Raw genomic sequence first — 21,626 nt, forward strand, 5'->3', positions numbered from 1 at the left:
GAACTGTAATACAGTGTTGGAGGTGGGGCCTGGTAGAAGGTGTCTGGATCATGGGGGCGGATCCCTCATGAATGGCTTAGCACCATCCCCTTGGTGATGAGTGAATTCACGTAAGATCGGGTTGTTTTAAAATGTGTGCCACCTCCTCCTCTCTCTTGCTCCTGCTCCCTCCATGTGATGCACCTGCTCCCCCTTTGCCTTCCACCATGATTGGAAGCTTCCCGAGGCCCTTACCAGATGTTGGCATTATGCTTCCTGTACAGCCTGCATAACCATGAGCCAATAAAAGTTTTCTTCATAATTTACCCAACCTTAGGTATTTCTTTATAGCAATGCAAGAACAGACTAACACATAAGGTGTGTATATGTATGAGCACATAACCAGATAGTCATAATTTTTAAAGCACTCTCAATAACAGAGGGCACTTGCTCTTTTTAGAGCACAAAAATGAGGCTCAGAGAAGTGTGGTGAACTGTCCACGCTGCAGTGGTCACAAGAGACAGAAATGGGATTAAGACTCAGTGTTCCTCCTATTCCTCCAGGCTCTTAACCCCATTTGTGACCTTCAATAGCACTTTCTCCCAGGTAATTGACAACTATACATCACAGCAGCAAATTTTTTTACTTCCACTTAAATTCCTACCTGGGACATTATCATGCAATAAGGAGGGGCAGCCTTGAGAATGGAATTCGTGTGACCAACTGTGCCCAGCTGGGCCCCTGAAAGCAGCCCACAGTCCTCTCTGTGAGCCCAGAGCAGGACCAAACCCTTCAATGGAGCAATTTTAAGAGCAGCTGGTGTCACCCTAACCACAGCAGTATCTGATCATACATACTTGAAAATCATCCTCTTGATTTTTGCCTTCACTTCCTGTTGGGTTGAAAATGAATCCAAGGGGAATTCCAGATGAGGAGTGGAACTGAACTGGAATGCTCCCACTCTGACCTGCAGTAGGAGACAGTGGGCTCAGGGCCCCGAGACTGGGGTCAAGTCAAAAACATTCCTAAGAGGAAAGAAGGAGCAAGAAAGGTTAACAACCCTGCCTCCCACCCACTCAACAAACACCAATGCCAGAGCTTTCTCCTGTCTCCCTGGGAGGAAGTTCCAAAGACCCATTTGGAGAACCTGGAAAAAAAAAACCAGCCAAATCTGTTTGTGTTCTGCACTGACGACCCCAATTCAATCTTCTTGACTGACCTTCTGCTAGGCAGCTGAACATTCTGGCAGTGTTCTCAGCTGAGCTTCTGAATCTTTAGGGCAGGGTCTCCGCTCACTTTTACCAACTGCCTCCCAGCTGCCACTGCTGTCTTGAGCAGTTTCATGCACTATCTCATTTAATCCACAGAGTCACTATTAACACCCACATTATGGGTGGAGAAATCCCAATGTGGAGAATATATACGTCTGGCCCAAGGCAAATGCTTACTTGCCCAGGACTAGTAAGAAAGGCAGCCAGGCCATCGGACTTTGTGCCTATGGTCTTCCCTAAGACCCGGTTATAACTCCTGCCTTCTTAGCAGCCAGCACAGGCCAGCAGCAAAACGCTTACTGACCCAACTGGGGCTGCTGCGAAGCTAACCACAGCCACCATCACTGATAACTCATCACTAAGCACAGCCACCCCACAACCCAGTCCTTGACTGGGTGGTCAGCCCCGCCAGACCTGCTCCTGCCAAGTTAGAGAAAGTCCAGGTCTCTAGACCACAGTCAGACCTGAGGGACAATCAGCATCCACAACTGAGACGACCAGCATTGGGGCTGAAGTTCTTCTGTAATGAAGGAGAACACTGGTGAATCCACATAGATTTTGTGTCCTAATTGAGGAGGCCACAGGAGATCCAATGCCTTGCAAAACTGGAGAAAGGAAACTGAGTAAAGTCGCTCTCTGGATCCTTCAAGCACTAGCATGTCTTGAGCAGAGAAGGCTACAAACATTCAGGTTTCCTCCCGAGGGCCCAAGGCCTGCACCTCATCATTGGTTCTCCAAGACCCCTGGAGAAACAACATTCTCTGTTACTATTCTCAAAACTAACCCTAGTTCTGGCCAAGAGTGCAAATGGGCCAAGTGAGTCATGTTTAAGCAATGATGCTGCCCTCTGCTCCTCACTTGAATTCCCTCACTGTCGTTCCCTCGACAGGCCTGGGACTTGGGAGATGATGGAAACGCCCTGCCACACCAGGCCGGCGGCATCTGCTCCAGATCAGCTGGGTGGGGTTCCCTTTTGCAGGCAGGGTGCTCTGGGGAGGAGCTCTTCGGCACCTTAAGCAGAATGAAATCTCAGTCTTCAGTGGGCACATGGGGGAGATGGACACAGGACGACAGACCAGTAGGTGATCTCGGGAAGAAGCTTCTGGGAAGGAGAGCTTCCTAGGTTTTCCTTGAAGTTAGTGTGTGATTAAAAAGGGGCATCTCAAACCAGGGGGAAAAGATGATCTAGTCAGTCAATGATACTGGGACAACTGGAGAGCAATCTACAAAAAATAAAGGATAAACTGTAAATGAATTCAAGATTTTGGGGTGAAAAATCTAAATATGAAAGTTCTAGAAAACCTCAGGAGAATTTCTAAAATTTCAATGTGTAAAAAGACCTTACTTTCTATTACTTAAAATCCAGAAGCTATAAAGGAAAGATTGATAAATGTGAATGCACCAAAAAAAAAAAACAACTTCTGTGGGATGAAACATACCTTAATGGAATAAAAAAATAAAGACAAAATGGAAAAATTATGTGCAATTCATGTTAAAGGGTTAGCTTCCTCAATATATAAAAAAATGAGAATCAACCTACAAAAGACCAACAATCCAACAGAAAATGGGCAAAGGATTTGAACAGAGATCACAGAACAGGAAATACAAATAACTCTTTAATGGAAAGATACCTGGGCTCACCATAATGAAATAGCATTTTTCCCCATCCATTTAGCAAAAAACCATATACGATGTTTCCAGGGTGAAACGAGCATTCGCAAACATTGCTTGTAGAAATGTAAATTGGTACAGCATCCATGGAGGGCAATTTTTAAATATTTATTGAAAATTTAAAAAAAGAAAATTAAAAAAAAAATGCATAGGGCTACTGGAAATGTATCCTACTTGTACGTGAGAAATCATGTTATTTACAAGATCACAATATATTTGTAACAGCAAATATCCATCATTAGGGGTTAATTAGACCTTGATAAATCCTTATGATGAAACATTTTAATGACCTGTAAAAAAATTATACCTGTATACAGATATGAAAAGATTTCCAAGAAAATAAGAGGAGAAAAAAGGCATGAGAGAACAATGTGTGTGGTAGGCTACCCTTTGTGTAATAAGGGAGAAAGAAGAATATTTATTCACATTGCCTGTATTTGCACAAAGTGATTCTGGAAAAGACTCAAGAACACAAGTTGAGGGACAGGCCAAATGGAAAATGTGTGGGTGAAAGGGAGACTTTTCACTGTACATCTTTTTATTGAACCCATGTGAATGAATTACTTAGTTGAAAAAATAACCTCTCCTGAGACCAACAGCTGGGTGTGTTTACTTGAGTTAAACAGGAAGAAATATAACTTCAAAACAAGAAGGAAGCAGCTTAAGTCAGTAGTTAAAGCATTTTGTTTAATTGGTGGTTTGGGAACAAAATAGTTGCCTTTTATCTTCAGTTTACTGTATGCTCAGAAACAGGCCCGCCCAGCTATCTCACCAGCCATAATCACTCTGCCCCAGTCACTACATTAGAGCCAGGAAGTGAACCTCTCAGCTTTTAAGTGTTAAGAGGAAGACTTCAAACACCTTAAATCCACCTTAACAACAGAGCATCCATAAAAGTCTTAATTTACAGCTACCTGACATTTCTTCTTGAAAACTAAAGTTAAAGCAAGTAAAACACGGCACAAATGAAATCCCTTGTACATGGAGATAACAAAAAGAGAATACAAAAAAAAAAAAAAAAAAAAAAATGCAGCAGCAAAAACATAAAGCCTGAAGCCACAAGTCAGACTAAACCATCTTAAATCGCCCTCATGCAAAAACCCTTCTGCAGCATGCCAAGGGGTCCACCTGACCTTGGGGGTCAACACACTAATTCACTCACCCAAGTAAACACTCAATTCCTCTGCTTCTCAAGTCTTGCTGCGAGAAAGCTTTTCTCAGGTTAAGCCTGAATCTAACTCCCTGAACACCCAGATTCTACCCTTAAAACACAGAGCCATTGTCTGCTCTCTTTCACATGAAAATGATCCTCAGGTTCCCTCATTCATAGAGGTTTCCAGGCCTCTGGTTGTCCTGGCTCCCTCATGGGCACTGACTGGCCCATGTCTAACCAAGAAATCAGCCCCCAGAACTCAATGACACTTTCTAGATGTGGTCCAGCAATGCCCAGGTTAAATTCCCTGAACTCTGGGATCTGCTCCCAATAGCATCAGCCAGGAAATTTCTTGTCACGGATTTCTTACACCACTCCCACACACACACACACAGACTGCCACACTGCTGGCCATTTGCTGTGTGATAGCAAGGTGTGAATTTTGAGGGCTAAGACAAATGGCCTAATGGAGCAAGTCCTGGGCTGAGAGTCAAGAGCCCCAGTTCTTCCACACTTAGCTCTCTCCTGAGGTTGCTGTGTGACCCTCGACAGTCACTTAGCCTCTCTGAGCCTGCTCCCTCATCTGTGAAACACACACTAATAATCCACAGGACCCTACATTCCCAACTAGCCAACCCCAGGGTCTCCAGGCTACTCATTTCAGGACACGTTACATCAATGCCGAGGTCAACAATGTTTATCTTCATGCTACTTCTCTTTTTGTTATTCCTCCATGAGTAACTAGTGACACTTTATAAGGAACTCTTTTAAAACAGGGTCCTGTGCAGAGGATGGTGGGGAAATGGCACTTTTTGGCCCGGCCCTTTCAGGGTCTATGCTGCTTTAACATCATGGTTAGAAAACTTCTGGGCTGCTTGTGCCTAGATTGAATGATGCTGCTAAGGAGTCCTCAGGTACAAGACGGTCTAAGGTCCAGGTAGTGTGCTCCAGCTAAAAAAACGACACACCATTCTGCAGAAAATCTGACCCTCATTAAAAGCCATGTATTCTCCTAAATCCTAGAGGTTTTACTAGGATTAATCTAGGAATGTTATCTTGGAAAACCACTTCCTTCCTCAACCTGTATGCAATTGGTCTCTCATCCAAGTAATGACGGCTTTTCCAGGCTACATCCTCTCTTAATCTTTTTTTTTTTTTTTTTCCTGAGATGGAGTTTCACTCTGTCACCCAGGCTGGAGTGTAGTGGTGCGATCTCAGCTGACTGCAAGCTCTGCCTCCTGTGTTCAAGCGATTTTCCTGCCTCAGCCTCTCGAGCAGCTGGGACTACAGGCACATGCCACCATGTCTGGCTAATTTTCTGTATTTTTAGTAGAGACAGGGTTTCACCATGTTAGCCAGGATGGTCTCGATCTCCTGACCTCATGATCCGCCTGCCTCAGCCTCCCAAAGTGCTGGGGGCGTGACCCACTGTGCCCGGCCTCTCTTAATTTTTAAGTTGACTTTTGAGTAGGTTCACATGATTCAAAAATCCAGAAAATATTTAAGTCTGTATTGATGAGTCTGTATTGATGAGTCTCCCTCTGGCCTTGTGCTCTGTCAACTCACTTCCCAACCTCCCCCTTAATGAAACCACTGTTCTCGGCCTCTTACAAATCCATCCAGAATGTATACAGATACAGGAAAATATAAAGATAGATTTTCATTCATCCCCCCTTATCTTTTACATAGAAAGTAACATACACACCCTTTGCACCTTACTTTGACACTTCGCTCGTTCTGGTGTTTTTCCATATCAGAGAGCTTCCTCACTCACTCTCTGGAGCTGGCTAGTGTTTCAGTGTATGAATGCATCATAATGGATGTATCTGTCCCCCTCAATGTACGTCTGGATTGCCTGAAATCTTTCACAGTTCTACACATAATGCTGCAATGAATAACTCTGTATGGGTACTATTTTGCATGGGCGTGTGTATTGTAGAATAAATTCCTTGATGTTGAATTGCTGGGTTAAAGGATCCAAGCCTTTGTAACTGGGATGAATACTATTCGACTCCCCCCAGAGGCTGCACCATTTCACACTCCACCAGCAGTGTATGAGAACACCAGTTTCTTTCAAGATTTGCCAGTGAAGCATGTCACCAAATTTAGGATTTTTTTTGCTAACCCAGTAAGTGAAAAACTGTATGTTAGGCAGAGGGTTTGCTGACCCTCTGAGTGAGTGAGGTTGGGCTTCTTTTTGTATGCCTAAAGGCCTTGCGTGTTTCATTTTCTGGGAATTGTCTCTGTTCCTTGCCCATTTTTCTGTTGGATTGTTCAAAAAAAAAAAAAAAACAAAGGCCCCTTTTAGAAATAAGAGCCATAGCTACCACACTCTGCTATATTTAAGACCTACTATTTGAAGAACAAGAAATGAGGATACTGTCTGGATCCACTCAAGCAGGAGTAGTTTCTCTCAAGTGCAAGAGAGGGTAGGAGCTGTGTTTCATGTTCAGTCTGCTGAGGTAGTAACAGCTTTAGTCTGCTTAGCATGCTTTCCCTTTCCCACTGTTCTGCAAATACAACCCAACCTCTCTTTCTAGAAGGCCAAATCCACCCCCTACCCCAAAAACATGGCAGCGCTCTTGACTGTGGTCTGGCCAGAAACTCTTTTCCCTCTGACTGCTGTGATTGGTCATGTGATTATCATGTGACCTGGGGCTCTGACCTGCTCTATAGAGAAAAAAGTCCCCTTAATTTTTACTGGGGTCACTAGCTTGAGGAACAATGCAGGACAACTTGGCTATGTCAGGAAAACCTGTCTGGGAAGGAAGTCAACCAAAAGAAAACAAAATTGAGAGAAGGGAAAAAAAAAGGAGAGAGAGAAAGATGCCTTATAGCCTCAACTCAGTCCTGGGATCCCACCATGCCAGGAAGCAGGATTCAGCCCCTTGGTCTTCCCAGCTCCACAAGCCAGTAGATGCCTCCTCTGCTTGAGACCGGGTTTCTGTCCCTTATCACAGAAGACGCCCTAACACAAACATCTACAAAGACTTGCACTCACCCTCTCAGTGCTGATGTCCAGAGCGTCACAGACTGTGATGGCAAAGTGCTTGGACCTTTCAAAGCTCCCTTTCCCGACGCTGTTAGACCCATCTAACAGAAACAGGATGTCCACTGCAGCGGAGCACCACATCACTAGGAAGAGCGGGACAGACAGGTGACAACCAGTGAAGGCATAAACAGCCTTGTGGTGGGCCAGGCTGCTGCCCCTCTTAGCATGAAAGGGAAGAACTAACCTGCAGAAGGCGGCCCTCCTCTGAAGCAGGAAGCACAGGCACCATGGGTGTGATGCCCACAAATAGGCCCTCACATGAAAGCCTTTGTGTTATGATAATGGAAGAACCTAGTTCAACAATGCCAATTAAGCTCTATGAGGGGGTCTACTGGGCCAGTGAGCAGCACTGAAAAGGCTTGGTCCCAGGCCTTGGAGGGCCACAATCTAGTGTGGACACGGGCACCCTGATATGTGAGGCCATATTACCCAAGAGTTCAGTAGCATTAACAGCAGTCATGTGGAGGGATACTGATTAAGGTGGAAAAGGAAGGAATATGGTGGGAGATGGGCATGGCAGGTAGCCACTCCATCACCTGGTGAGCAGATAACAGAAAACCTTGAGACACAGGCCAAGTAATTCAATAATAAAGATTTACTAAGGCTGGGCATGGTGGCTCACACCTGGAATCTCAGTACTTTGGGAGGCCAAGGCAGGCGGGTTGCTTGAGTTCAGGAGTTCAAGATCAGCCTGGTAACATGACGAAACCCCGTCTCTACTAAAAACACAAAAACTAGCTGGGCGTGATGCATGCCTATGGTCCCAGCTACTTGGGAGGCTGAGGCAGGAGGATTGCTTGAGCCCAGGAGGTCGAGGCTGCAGTGAGCTGAGATTGTGCCATTGCACTGCAGATCTTGGGCAACAAGAGCAAGACCCTGTCTTTAAAACAAAACAAAAAAAGGTTTACTGAGCTATTTTGTTTGTTTTTGAGATGGAGTTTCCCTCTTGTTGCCCAGGCTGGAGTGCAATGGCGCAATCTCAGTTCACTGCAACCTCCGCCTCGTGGGTTCAAGCAACTCTCCAGTCTCAGCCTCCCGAGTAGCTGGGATTACAGGCACCCAGTTTTGTTTGTTTTTAAACCAAGTAACTTGGTCAGGTCGCTGTTTGGGGGAAATGACTCTGGCCACAGCATGAAAGAAAGACGGGAAAGGGGCAGAAACTCTCTGGGAGAACACAGTTCTCCTCCAGTCCCTCATGCAGAGGTCTGAGTGGTCTGAGTGGGCATCCAGAGGGTTAAGAAGAACCTGGGCTTACTTTTGCTGGCAACTGAAATCTTCCCGATGGTTTCTCTGCTTACATGGACTTCCTGGAGAGGGAGAGATGGGGGCACTAGGAGAGAAAACACCAGAAGCAACCATTAAAATGCTGAGAGGGGAGGAGGCTCAATCTCCACATTAAGTGACCGGACTGAACAGGTAACAGCAGAGAAACCTAGAATGTGGGGGAGTGATGATTCTTGCATTTCAAAAATTACCAGATGGATAACATAAAGAAACCCCCCAATTACCTCACTTCTGTGAGGTATCTTTGTATTTAAATGTGGGTAGTTTTAAGAGAAAAGAATAAAAATAACACACAGTGGAGCTCTAGAGAGCCTGTGATTCTGAAAACTTTTGTCCCTGGTCAGGTGTAATAACCACAGTCTCCTGGGAGTGCAGCTCCTTGCACGACCTCTAGACACATCCTTGGAAGCTCCCTCACTACCCCTGCCAGGCTCCTCAGGAAATACATCTCACTGCCTTGAAGATTCATCTTCATGGCCAGGTGTGGTGGCTCATGCCTGTAATTCCAGCACTTTTGGAGGCCAAGGTGGGTGGATCACGAGGTCAGAAGATCGAGATCATCCTGGCTAACGCAGTGAAACCCCGTCTCTACTAAAAATACAAAAAACTAGCCAGGCATGGTGGCGGGCGCCTGTAGTCCCAGCTACTCGGGAGGCTGAGGCAGGAGAATGGCGTGAACCCGGGAGGCAGAGCTTGCAGTGAGCCGAGATCCGGCCACTGCACTCCAGCCTGGGCAACAGAGCAAGACACCGTCTCAAAATAAATAAATAAATAATAAAATTTAAAAATAAAAATACAAAACTTAGCTGGGCATGGTGGTGTGTGCCTGTAGTCCCAGCTTCTCTGGAGGCTGAGGGAGGAGAATTGCTTGAACCTGGGAGGCGGAGGTTGCAGTGAGCGGAGATTGCGCCACTGCATTCCTGCCTAGGCGACACAGCGAGACTCGGTGACAAAGAGGGGAGGGGAAAGGGGAGGGGGCATTGGAAGGCAGGGGTAAGACGCCGAGGAGGTCACAGGATTGCGGAACAGTGAGCCACCCATGATGGAAGTCCTGAAGACAATAAGGGGTCCCCAGAAGGGACGTTTGGGAAAGCCAAAATCCTCTCCGCAACTGCAGCTGGTAGGTGTCTAGTGGCAGAAGAGAAGTACACTCAGATGCTTTGTAAATGTCCATGTGCAGCGACTAAACACAGAGGAACCAAAGCTAGAGGGGCAGAGCCTAGGAGCGGCCAGGTCACGGAAATGGGGCAGATGAAGGAACACGAGCAGGCCAGGTGTGGTGGCTCACGCCTGTAATCCCAGCACTTTGGAAGGCCAAGGTGGGCCCATCACCTGAGGTCAGGAGTTCAAGACCAGCTTGGCCAACATGGTGAAATCCCATCTCTACTAAAAATATAAAAATTATCCAGGTGTGTTGGCGGGCACCTGTAGTTCCATCTACTCGGGAGGTTGAGGCAGGAGAACTGTTTGAACCTGAGTGGCAGACGAGCATGGGGGCTACTGTAAAGAAAGGTGAAGGAGAAACAGCAGGGAGGACAGGAGGAATCACACAGTACAGGGCACCTGGTCTCAAGGTTTGCAACTGCCAGGAAAGCGATGACAAGACAGACTCCAAAAGAGGGTTTCAGTCTGGGGGAGTGACAGCAAGGACCCACGTTATTGGTCAACCTGCTAACTCAGCACCCTCTTGGCTGGTTCCAGCTCTATCTTTCCCAGCTCCTTCCCATTCATTAGTCCCCCATGCAAACTAAACTAGTCTTTCTCCATACTGTATCTTTGAGCAGACAGTTCCTGCTCACCTAATACTCCCTCCTCCCCTCAATCTCTACTCATGGAGATTCTAAGTCAATGTGCTGAGCCAGCAGTCAGCTCCACAGCCAAAAGCTGCCGGACAAATCTCTCTCATTAGATCTGGCACAGTCTGCTGCTGCTGTTTTGCCACCAGAGACAGAAACAAGACTTAGACTAGAAAGAAAGACAGCAGACATAATTAAAGAAAAGAAAATCCATGGCAGCTATTGGGACAGAGGGAGGGGCAGCATCAAAAACAAAAACAGGCTGGCAGGGTGGCTCAGGCCTGTAATCCCAGCACTTTGGGAGGCCGAGGCAGGTGGATCACCTGAGGTCAGGGGTTCGAGACCAGCCTGACCAACCGGGTGAAACCCCATCTCTATTAAAAATACAAAAAATAGCTGGGTGTGGTGGCAGGCACCTGTAATCCCAGCTACTCGGGAGGCTGAGGCAGTTGAATCACTTGAACCCAGGAGGCGGAGGTTGCAGTGAGCCAAGAGTATGCCACTGCACTCCAGCCTGGGTAACAGAGCAAGACTCTATCTCAAAAAAAAAAAAAAAAAAAAAAAAAAAAAAAAAAAAAGAATTACAGGCTTTCTGCTCACTGCATTCAGAGATCACAACCATGCCAACACCTGGGCCCATTGCAGCCCACCCCATAATGTGATGCTGTTCCCACGAGCCCCTCGCCTGGCTGCCTGAAAGCTCCCCGAGGGCAGGAACATTTCCACCCAGTCCTCCACAGAGCCTCGTCCAGCCCTCTGCATACAACACACAGGCCCTAAAGTTTCCTGAACTGAGTCTGTGAATTACTCTCCTGGCAAAGGGCCCAGTAGCTGAGGAATCCTCAAGACCCCACAAAGAACAGAAAAATACAGTTTCTTTTTAAATATGTTACCAGCAAATTCTCCAGCTGAAGGCAGGCCAGCCATCTCCCCAGGATGGGAAGGTAGGGGAGCTCTGTGAGCAGAGACCACTCACTGAAGATGTCGTTCAGCTAACTATGCCTCTATGCCCTGTGCTCAGCCGTCATGGCAGGTGGCAGGCTTCAGGTGAGCCCACCTTGAGCCCGGGTGACATCCCCCATGCTCCCTGTGAAATGTCCTCAGGACTGCAGAGGCTCCCCCTGAACAGGCGGCTGCTTCATGTGTGATTGCTGCTGCTTTTTCCAACCAAGTCAGAAGCCCCCCTGAAGACCAGCTGCCTAGACTCCGGAACTTCAATCTGCAGGATGGGTGACACTATTGAGCTGGCAGGGTTGAGAATCACTAATCTAGTCAAATTCTTTCACTTTACAGATGTGACAGCCAAGTCTTAGAGAGAACTTTTGTACATTCTTATCTTTCCAGAGAAGCCGAGTGGTACGGCCAGCCCAGGAGTAGGGAGAACTGGGTGTTAGTCCCAGCTTTGCCACATAGCTGTGTGACCTTGGGCAGGTCACAGGGCCTCTCTGGGCCTCCCCTGCCTCATCTGCACAACCCAAGGATGATCAGATCAAGTGTATGTGATCGCGAGCGGGAGGCTGGACAGGGCCACAGAAGGCAAAGGTCCATGACAAGCTGGAACAGAACCTGGACTGTGCCCGGGACTGCAGAGACCTCATTCAGGCCCTGGCCCCAAACACATCTCACCACTCCCCAACCCCTTGGCCATGAAGCTGCTGTGTTACACTTTCCATCCACCTCACCTGGCTTCGAGACAGAGGGAAACAGGTGGGCTGGGCAGCCAGGCTGGAGCCACCAGCCTTTCTGATGCCCGCGAGGTTCCAGGAAACAGGCAGGTGTTAACATTAGCCAATTCAGCAGAGAACAAATATCTACTCATGGAAACACAGACCAGGGAGGAACTGCAAAAAAGAATCCCAGAGGCCACTGTGCAACCCCTTGGCTTTACAGAAGAGGATCCCGAGCCTCACAAGGCTGGGACAGCTTGGCCGCCCAGTCCACCTGTTCTTACTTATAAGACAACAATCTGCAGACACATTAATTCCTTCCTACCTTCTCATATTTCAAAGAGGCTAGAACTTGAAAGGGACAAAGTGGGAAGTAAAAAGAAAGTGAATTTGCTCCATTATTTATTTATTAATCTATTTCTGGAGCATAAACTGTGAGCCCTGCCCAGTGCAGGCCCTGAAATAATGCAGTGGTGAATAAATAATGTTAAAGAATGTACAGTCTCTTTCCTTGAAGAGCTTACGTCTTATGGAAAAGATGTCATTTTAAAATGCACACAAAACTCATATCTGCGTTAAGTGCTACAGAGCAGGGACTACAAGGGGTTTGAAGAGGGGATGAAACATGATCTAGAGGTCCCAGGGGAATTGAGCTGGGGCCAAAGGATGGGGAGGAGTTTGCCAGGGTGGCAGTGTTTGGGCGAGGGGGTGATCCAAGCAGAGGGGCAACATAATTCAGAACCTTTTTGGTGGCGGGGAGCAAGGATGCAGGGCAGGACTGGAAGGAGAGTGGGCTGTTGTGCAAAGGGCACAGAGGGGACTCACGATGGCCAGGGGGTATGATGAGACAAAGCCTCTTAAGAGCAACAGAAAGTTGGCCGGGAGTGGTGGCTCACGCCTATAATCCTAGCACTTTGGAAGGCCGAGGCGGGTGGATCACGAGGTCAGGAGTTCAAGACCATCCTGGCTAACACGGTGAAATCCTGTCTCTACTAAAAATACAAAAAAAATTAACCGGGCATGGTGGCAGGCGCCTGTAGTCCCAGCTACTCGGGAGGATGAGGCAGGAGAATGGCATGAACCCGGGAGGCGGAGCTTGCAGTGAGCTGAAATCGCACCACTGCACTCCAGCCTGGGTGACAGAGCCAGACTGTCTCAAAAACAAACAAACAAACAAACAAAAAACAACCAAAAAAAAGCCACAGAAAGTCACTGAAAAGTTTTATTTGGGGGTGAAGAGGGGTCCAGACATGATCCGATTTGCATTTCGAAATGGCCGCTGTGAAGATATGGAATGAACCCAATCAATGATAGACTAGATAGAGAACATGTGGTACATATACATCATGGAATACTATGCAGCCATAAAAAGGAACGAGATCATGTCCTTTGCAGGGACATGGATGGGGCCAGAAGGCATTCTCCTCAGCAAACTGATGCAGGAACAGAAAACCAAACACTGCACGTTCTCACTTGTAAGTAAGAGCTGAGGGCCGGGCGCCGCAACTCACACCTGTAATCCCAGCATGTTGGGAGGCCAAGGCAGCCAGATCACCTGAGGTCAGGAGTTCAAGACCAGCCTGACCCAGATAGTGAAACCCCGTCTCTACTAAAAATATAAAAATATAACAATTAGCCGGGTGTGGTGGTGTGTGCCTCTAATCTCAGCTACCCAGGAGGCTGAGGCTGAGGCTGAGGCTGAAGCAGGAGAATCGCTTGAACCCGGGAGGCAGAAGTTGCAGTGAGCAGAGATCGCATCATTGCACTCCAGCCTGGGTGACAGAGCGAGATTCCATCTCAAATAAATAAATAAATAAATAAAGTAAGTGGGAGCTGAACAATGAGAACACATAGACATGGGGAGGGAAACAACACACACTGGGGCCTGTTGAGGGGTGGGGTGGGGTGGGGTGGGGAAAGGGAGAACATCAGGATAAACAGCTAATGTATGCTGGGCTCAATACCTAAGTGATGGGCTGAGAGGTGCAGCAAACCATCATGGCACATACCATAGCACACATTTACCTATGTAATGAACCTGCACATCCTGCACATATACCCTGGAACTTAAAAATAAAAAAAGAAATAGCCACAGGGGACCCAGGGAGACCAGCAGGAGGCTTCTGCAGTGATCCAAACATGAGATGACATGGCTTAGACTAGGGAGGTAGCCACGGAGGGGAGATGCAGGTGGATTCAAGAGACCTTTAGAATTGAAAATCAACAGGATTTGAAGCAAGAAACCCCTCCACCCGACACCTCAGTACTTCCCCACCACCAATAAACACAACTTACCTCTGGAAAACAGGAAAATACAGATGGTTTCCAGCAACAGGAAAGGGGGCATGTTGATATAACTACAGAGATGGGAAAAGAAGGAAAGAATCAGCAATTAGTTCTGTGAACGCCCCAAGTCACACTGCCAAACAAGATGCCAACTCAGCCTTTTCCAGGTCACAGATATGACCCCGGAGGCCCTCAGCACAATAACTACAGTGGCCTGGAAAAGTCTCCAGTTCCCAAAAAGTCATGGAAGACTTTACTCCAATTACTTTCGTTTTAGACACTAATCTAACATCCTCCCCAGGATACCTCTCTCATCCACCCCCAAATGCACCCCACCCTCCACACGCCCTGGGAAGGTGTGCTCTCCTGCTCTCCCCGGAGTTAAGAGGCCCGGGGTGTTGGCTCTGCCTGGGTCCTGACTAGCCATGTGACTCTGGGCAAAGTCACTCCTTTCTCAGGGTCTCCATTTCTTGATGAGGAGTTAGAATTCAACAGGCTGAAGATCTGATTTTCAACGTCCTCATCTTCTGAAACCTTCTAATGCGGTTAACAAACCTTTCCCTAGATAAGACAACATCTGAAGAAAGCCTGCACTATCTAAATTATCCACTAGTCATCACTAATCATCTAAATTATTTATGAATCATAATCTGGCTGAAGGAGGAGGAAATTTTTTATTTTTATTTTTTTATTTTGAGATCGAGTCTCACTCAGTAGCCCTAGCTGGAGTGCAGCAGCCCGATCTCGGCTCACTGCAAACTCCGCCTCCGGGACTTAATGTGATTTTTGTGCCTCAGGCTCCCGAGTAGCTGGGACTACAGGTACACCCCACCACACCTGGCCAAGAAAAATTATTTTTAAATAAGTTTTTTAAAAAAAAAACGTCACCACCCAGGCAGCAGCCACACCTGCCCCGTGGTGGCAGAGAGCCTACATGAACCCAGGGGCCCTAGTCCTCATCCTGGTGCCCTGTGACCTTGAGAGAGACTGTGGGTCCTCCCTTACAAAGTGAAGAGAAGGGCCCCGATGTGGCTAAGCTGTCTTAAGAGTTTTAAAAGTCCCATTGGATCCCCGCCTCCATCGTGAACCTATGATGTGTGGACCTCAAGATACATCCAGCTCAGTTTTGTTTTTTTGACATACTTATTTGCATAAAGTTTACACACATGCCATGACTCTGAAGTTTTTTAAAAAATAAGATCTTTGGGCTGGGCGCGGCAGCCCATGCCTGTAATCTCAAAAAAATAAATAAATAAAAAATAAAATAAAATAAAAATAAACCCTTCGTGGTGGCTCACGCCTGTAATCCCAGCACTTTGGGAGGCTGAGGCAGGTGGATCACCTGAGTTCAGGAGTTCGCGACCAGCCAACTCCTGGTCAACATGGTGAAACGTCTCTACTGAAAATACAAAAAATAAGCCAGGCATGGTGGTGGGCACCTATAATCCCAGCTACTCAGGAGGCTGAGGCAGGAGAATCGCTTGAACCCGGGATGTGGACGTTGCAAGTCCCTAAATGGAGGTAGAGTATGTGTTCCTATTTTATACACTCTCATACGGGAGATAAGTGGTTAAGGAGGACTAGAAACCCAACCAGGCCTGCCGGGGTGCTGGACAGACACAGAACATTCCTAAGGGAATGCCACCAGAGGAAAAAAATACAAATCTGTACAAAAATCTTTTTTTTTTTTTTGAGATGGAGTCTCGCTCTGTTGCCCAGGCTGGAGTGCAGTGGCACTATCTCGGCTCACTGCAAGCTCCGCCTCCTGAGTTCACGCCATTCTCCTGCCTCAGCCTCCCAAGTAGCTGGGATTACAGGCGCCCACCACCGTGCCTGGCTAATTTTTGTATTTTTAGTAGAGACGGGGTTTCACCGTGTTAGCCAGGATGGTCTCAATCTCCTGACCCCGTGATCCGCCCGCCTCAGCCTCCCAAAGTGCTGGGATTACAGGCGTGAGCCATCATGCCCGGCCAAAAATCTTTATTTTCACACTTGAATCACATCCTCATTCCAACAGCTTTATTAGGCTTGGCCAACCCAGTATGTTACACACTCAGGTACTTGGAACATTACTGCAGAGCTCCTTAACCAATCGAGTCAGGGCGAAGTGGTCACTTTCCCCACAGCCAGACTCTGGATTTGTCTCCTGGGAGGACACCATGCCTGGCACAGGCTGAGGGGGCAGCTGCAGTGGAACCTTGCCTCCAGATTATGAACCAGTGTAAGCAGCACAATTCTCGTGGCTAATTTCACTTCAGATTGTCATGTTTATTGATGTGGAGCTTTCTGAATAGGGAGGTTGAGGCACTGCCAGGTGCTCAGTAAAATAAATATTTCTTGCAGCGCTCTAGATTGAGGGCAGCAGTCAATGGTAAAATAAATTTCAGTAGCATGTTCCTGACAGGTTATATAGCAGCCCTGGCTCAAGGATTTCTCCCCCTCCACGATTCCTAAGACTGTTTGCTAGTTGATTCTTTGTTTTGGGAATTTGATGGTTTTGATTAATTTGCTGTGATCCAGGGGTGTTCAAGTACTTCTCTGAGCATTGGCCTCTGGCTGGGATTGTGCTTCAACAGTCTTGAAATGAGGTCCCTGGGTCCCTCTGTTACAGTCAGGGAATGTGAATTCAGCTCGTGATACTCTTTTTTTTTTTTTTTTTTTTGAGATGGAGTTTCTTTTGCTCTTGTTACCCAGGTGGGAGTGCAATGGCACGGTCTCGGCTCACTGCAACCTCTGCCTCCCAGGTTCAAGTGATTCTCCTGTCTCAGCCTTCTGAGTAGTTGGGATTACAGGCATACACCACCATGTCCAGCTAATTTTTGTATTTTTAGTAGAGACGGGGTTTCACTATGTTGATCAGGCTGGTCTCAAACTCCTGACCTCAGGTGATATGACCGCCTCGGCCTCCCAAAGTGCTAGGATTACAGGCATGAGCCACTGCGCCCGGCCCAACCCGTGATATTCTTTTGTAGGTCTCTTGGTATGTGTTTGCCTCAAAAGGAGGCTTTCCAACTAAAAATTCATAGCAAAGTACACCAAGGCTCCAGAGATCCACCTTCTCATCATGCATCTGACCTTCAATCATCTCGCTGGGGGCGGGGGAGGGAGTCCAGGGTGCCACAGAGCGTGGTCCTCCTGGGGGATGGAGCATGTACTGACCACACAATATTCTCAGGCTGTATGGTTATTTCCATGCCACCAGATTCTACCTAATTCTAGAATATGCACCACTTGGAACAGTCTATAGAGCTCCTTGGATTTCAAAGCAGTCCTAAAATAAACTATTATAAAACAAATATCCCCGCCAGCCGAGTCTTCGTGCAGGGTCTTCCTGCTTCAAATAACTAAGAGGCTCAAGTCTTCCCCTGATTTAAGTGAAAATCAGACACCTAACATGGCAAGAGCCAGGATGTCAGGACCTCTCCAGACATGATCAAAGGGAGAATGGTGGCGGGAAGGATATTGGCCTGCAGCACACATTTCCTGCTAGCTTCCAGCCCTGCGCATGCTAGCAAGGAAGACTCATGATTTCTCTTTCCCCTAAGGACATGTTTTTTTTTTTTTTCTCTTACTCCACACCACAGAGGCAGAGCAAGCCCCCCACCTGCCACCTGTGAGTCACGCCGGGGCGAGGCATTGAGGATGCGGTGAAGAGCTTCTCAATGCTGTCTCTAGTCCTTAGGTTCAGGATGATCTTCTTGAGTTACAGCTTCTGACCCTGGGCACTGGCAGGAGAGTAAGGCTCAGGCCTGTTAATTATTTATAAAACAAGGACTCTAGCAGCCACTTCCCCAGGCTGCTGTGAGGATAAAGTGGAAGGAAGTACAGAAGGTTCCTGCCACATAGGAAGGCACCCAGTAAACACAGGCCCCTTCCCTCCATGCTATGAGACCAACCTAACCAGCTTGATCTCAATCCACTATGTGCCTCTGCTTGCCCAGCTGCATGTTTTTCCAAAGTCGTCCAAGTTTCTGCTCATTAAAATAGAATGTATGTTGGCAATCTGCAAATGCACACAGGAGGTCAAATGCCTTCTCCTAGTTGTTTGGATCAATCAGACGGTGTTGACTCTGCAACCTCTGCGGCACCTCCCTCTCCTGTCCCCCTCAATACAACCCCTATCGTCACACAGCCCATGCTGAAACTGCCCGGTGATACGTTTGTCTTGACTGCCAGGTGGCAAATGCCTGAGACTACAGACTGCATCTAGTCTCTGCTGGAGCTCCAGAGACCTACATGTCTGGTCCTTGCTTGCTAGATAAATGAAACACCAGAATACCTCCTGCAGGAGGGCTAGAGGGGCACTTCCAGGGCATCGTTGCTCTCACTGTGTTCACTGCATTCTTTTTTATACCAAGATTAATGAAATGAATGCTATTGCGATGCTGGTGAAGTATTGTTTGCACTCTATTCCCACCCAGTCATCTCAAATAGGCAGCTCATTCCCCTCTCATATCAAAATTTTCCTACGATACTAATTTGACCTCCAAAATACAGCCCTACACCTGGAAAGCTTTTTTTTTTTTTTAAGGGTGAATTCCACAGTAAAAATCAACAGCTACTACCATGTAATGAGCATTTCTTGTGTGCCTGCCACCAGGCTCCGCCCTTCGTGTCTTCTCTCCTAATCCTCACAGCCAGCCAGGGAGGGTATATTATCCCCATTTCACAGGCGAGAAAGCTGAGACACAGAGAAGTGAAGTGTTCTGCTCCAGCTTACACAGCTAATCAGTGGATCAGATTCCATTCTGGCCTCCTAGCATCACCTTCACGGTTCTGGGGAAAGCTGCCACAGAATGTTCAACAAGGGAGAGGTGCTGGGGCTGCCGGTAAGAGGGGACACTCTGGCAGAAGTCCAGGCTCCAGAAAACAGGCTATGAACTAAGGGCAGTTCAGAAGCACAGAAGCACAGTTTTAAAAATCTGTCACCCTGAATCCTGCACGTTGGCAATTCCGTCCCGTCCCCCCACCCACTCCCCCTCCCGCTGGCTGATACCTGCCAGCAGCTCCCACACTCCATTCGGCACAAGATGAGATTTGCCAGGGCCCTCTGGCTTCCTACAATGGCTTCCTACAAAGAAGTTGGGAGTGATCTGCAAGCCAGGGGCTGGAACAGACCACCCATTCTCAGGCACCTCGCTCATCACCTTGTTCCCTTCTGTTCCATTACTCATGCTAATCCCACACGTTATTTCTGGCTTCTGGAGTTCTCATCCATGGATGTAGATGCTCCCCACGCCCCCGATCTCCTCATCAGAGTGTGGCCTTCGGATCCTGGTGCCACGCAGCACTAGCTGCACTTGGGACAGCAGGCATGTGAAGTCTGCTGCAGGATGCCACAAAAATTTCCACTGTGCATTACCCAGGAATTATATTTCCCATGACACGGGAAGAAATAAAAGCCAAAACAAAGCTACTTTTTTAAAAAAAGAGCTGGATTGGGGATAGCTGAAGGCAGTCTTGCAGGATAACGTCTGCCTTCTCTACCGTCGGAAATGAAATGAGTGTAGGGAAAAAGAGGAAACCATGTCTACCTCCTTACTAAATGCAATTCCAGTCCCAAATGGATTAGCCCTCGGCAGCCTCCTCCAAATCAGCAGGATGGAAATCGGAGCCCTTTACAAGAACAGCATACACCTGAACGGGAAGGCTAAAATCAGAGGTAAAAATCTCCGGTGGGGAAGTCTTCGCTGTAAGTCCTCTTGTAACCTTTGGCAAAACATTTGGCTTGGGCCCAGAGTGTCAGCAGATGTGGAGGACACATTTCTACTTTAACATGGCAGACAGCATTTTAAAAGCTGCTTGGGGAAAGTCATGCTCCCCCTAAAAGTATTCAAGTTTCAGAACCCAGTGGCCTGACAACCAAAAGTCAGCAGCAAGGAATGAACTATGTGCCATTTCCCTGGAAATGTGAATTCCCTGGAGGGTGAGGGAGAAAAGCCGGGAAGATAGGCACAGATCACAAGCCCTCCCACTCTCTGCATCTGCAGAGACCTTTTTAGCCAGAAGAGAATTCATGTTTGTTTTGACGGATGATATCTGAAAATGCTTTAAATTGTACACAATCCGAATTCACTGTGTGAGACACGGATTAGCCCTGAGGTGTGAGCACACACACAGGACCCAAAGTTGAGAGACAGGATTCCAACCTAGCTCTGCTCCTAGCAGCTGGGTGACTGCAAGCAACAACCTCCCCCTGCCTTAGTTCCTCATCTGCCAAATGGGGAGAATCTCAGTTTCATAAACTCCCCCAGTGTTGGTTGTAAAGATTCAGTGAGACAGGGTAGAAAAGTCTCTGCTAAATAGTAAAACGCTTTCTAAATGAATGATGTTAGAAGTTTATCATTACCTTTAATATATTCATTTCATTTAACAACAATCATAACCTGTAGGGTAGATATTACCATTTCCATTTTTACAGAAGAGGAAATGGTCTTGGAGAAGATGAGACCCAAGGCCACAGAGCGAGAAAACCCCAAGCTTCGAGTCCAGCCCAGGGCTTCTCAGCTATGACCACAGGCACACGGTACACAGATGCACTGGTACACATAGGCACTGGTACACATAGGCACCACGGTATGCAGAGGAACGTGGTACACAGAGGAACGTGGTACACAGAGGAACGTGGTACACAGAGGAACGTGGTACACAGAGGAACGTGGTACACAGAGGCATCGGCACGCAGATGCACCTGGTACTAGGAGGCATGCGGTATGCAGATGCACTGAAAAGAGCAACCATCTGATGTCAGGACACCTGAGCACGAGCCTCCTGGGTAAATTTCTTCACTTCAGTCTCTCAATTTCCTTCTCTGTAACATGGAGGTAACACCATCCATCCTATTTCCCTGGAAAGGTTGTCGCCAGGATCCCATGAAACCACAATGCGAAGGCTCCCAGGGAAAGGGCAAAGTTTCCTAATTTGAGAGCGGGGAAATCCAGTTCAAGAGAAGAGACTCATGACCAGGAAAGGAAGGGGAGGACTGAGGGTAGTAATCACATTCAAGGAAAGTCAGCAGGTAATGTCGTGGGTGAAAGAGGAAAAGTAAGCAGTCCAGAGCTGTTTAGAAGATGAAATGGCACAGAAAGGAAGGGACTTCAAATGTATTCAGCTCTCCCAGTGTGCTCCCTTGGGGTTATATAGACACACTTTGCAGGGAATGCACATGCACAGTCACCAAGAGACTTCCAATAGCTTCCTCGATGATGGGAGGTGGGGATTTGTTTGATTTTAAAATAGCCTTATTAGATAAAATTTAAAATGAGCAATTCTGTTGCAGCCCTCCCAATTAAACTAGGTTTTCATTTATTGATACGTTAACTCAAAAGTTTGAGGCTAGAAGAGAGGTTGTTCTAAAACAACCTCGTAGTGTTGCTGACCCTCCCCTTGCTATAATTATATGAAATTTCATTTATCCAGTAAAAATTATTAAGCACCTGCCCTGTGCTCAATACCCTTCCAGGTGC

The 21,626-nt window shown here is 47.3% G+C and overlaps 1 protein-coding gene across 6 annotated transcripts in view; it reads right to left on the minus strand.

Moving 5' to 3' along the window:
- The window catches only part of LOC105467991 (von Willebrand factor A domain containing 2), a 53,368-nt gene that overhangs the window by 29,107 nt on the left and 2,635 nt on the right, over positions 1 to 21,626 (minus strand). For 5 of the 6 annotated variants that reach the window (XM_071069089.1, XM_071069090.1, XM_071069087.1 and 2 more), the window contains exons 2-5: positions 14,170 to 14,231; positions 8,383 to 8,457; positions 7,077 to 7,210; positions 838 to 947 (exon numbers count right to left, since the gene is read on the minus strand). In XM_071069089.1, the coding sequence (XP_070925190.1) occupies positions 838 to 947; positions 7,077 to 7,210; positions 8,383 to 8,457; positions 14,170 to 14,221 (371 nt within the window). In that variant the 5' untranslated portion in view covers positions 14,222 to 14,231. Of the gene's footprint in view, positions 1 to 837; positions 948 to 1,715; positions 3,916 to 7,076; positions 7,211 to 8,382; positions 8,458 to 14,169; positions 14,232 to 21,626 lie in introns of those variants that run through there. The other variant, XM_071069088.1, reaches the window with a different exon arrangement.

This window comes from Macaca nemestrina, chromosome 9, assembly GCF_043159975.1.
Source record: "Macaca nemestrina isolate mMacNem1 chromosome 9, mMacNem.hap1, whole genome shotgun sequence".
NCBI lineage: Eukaryota > Metazoa > Chordata > Mammalia > Primates > Cercopithecidae > Macaca > Macaca nemestrina.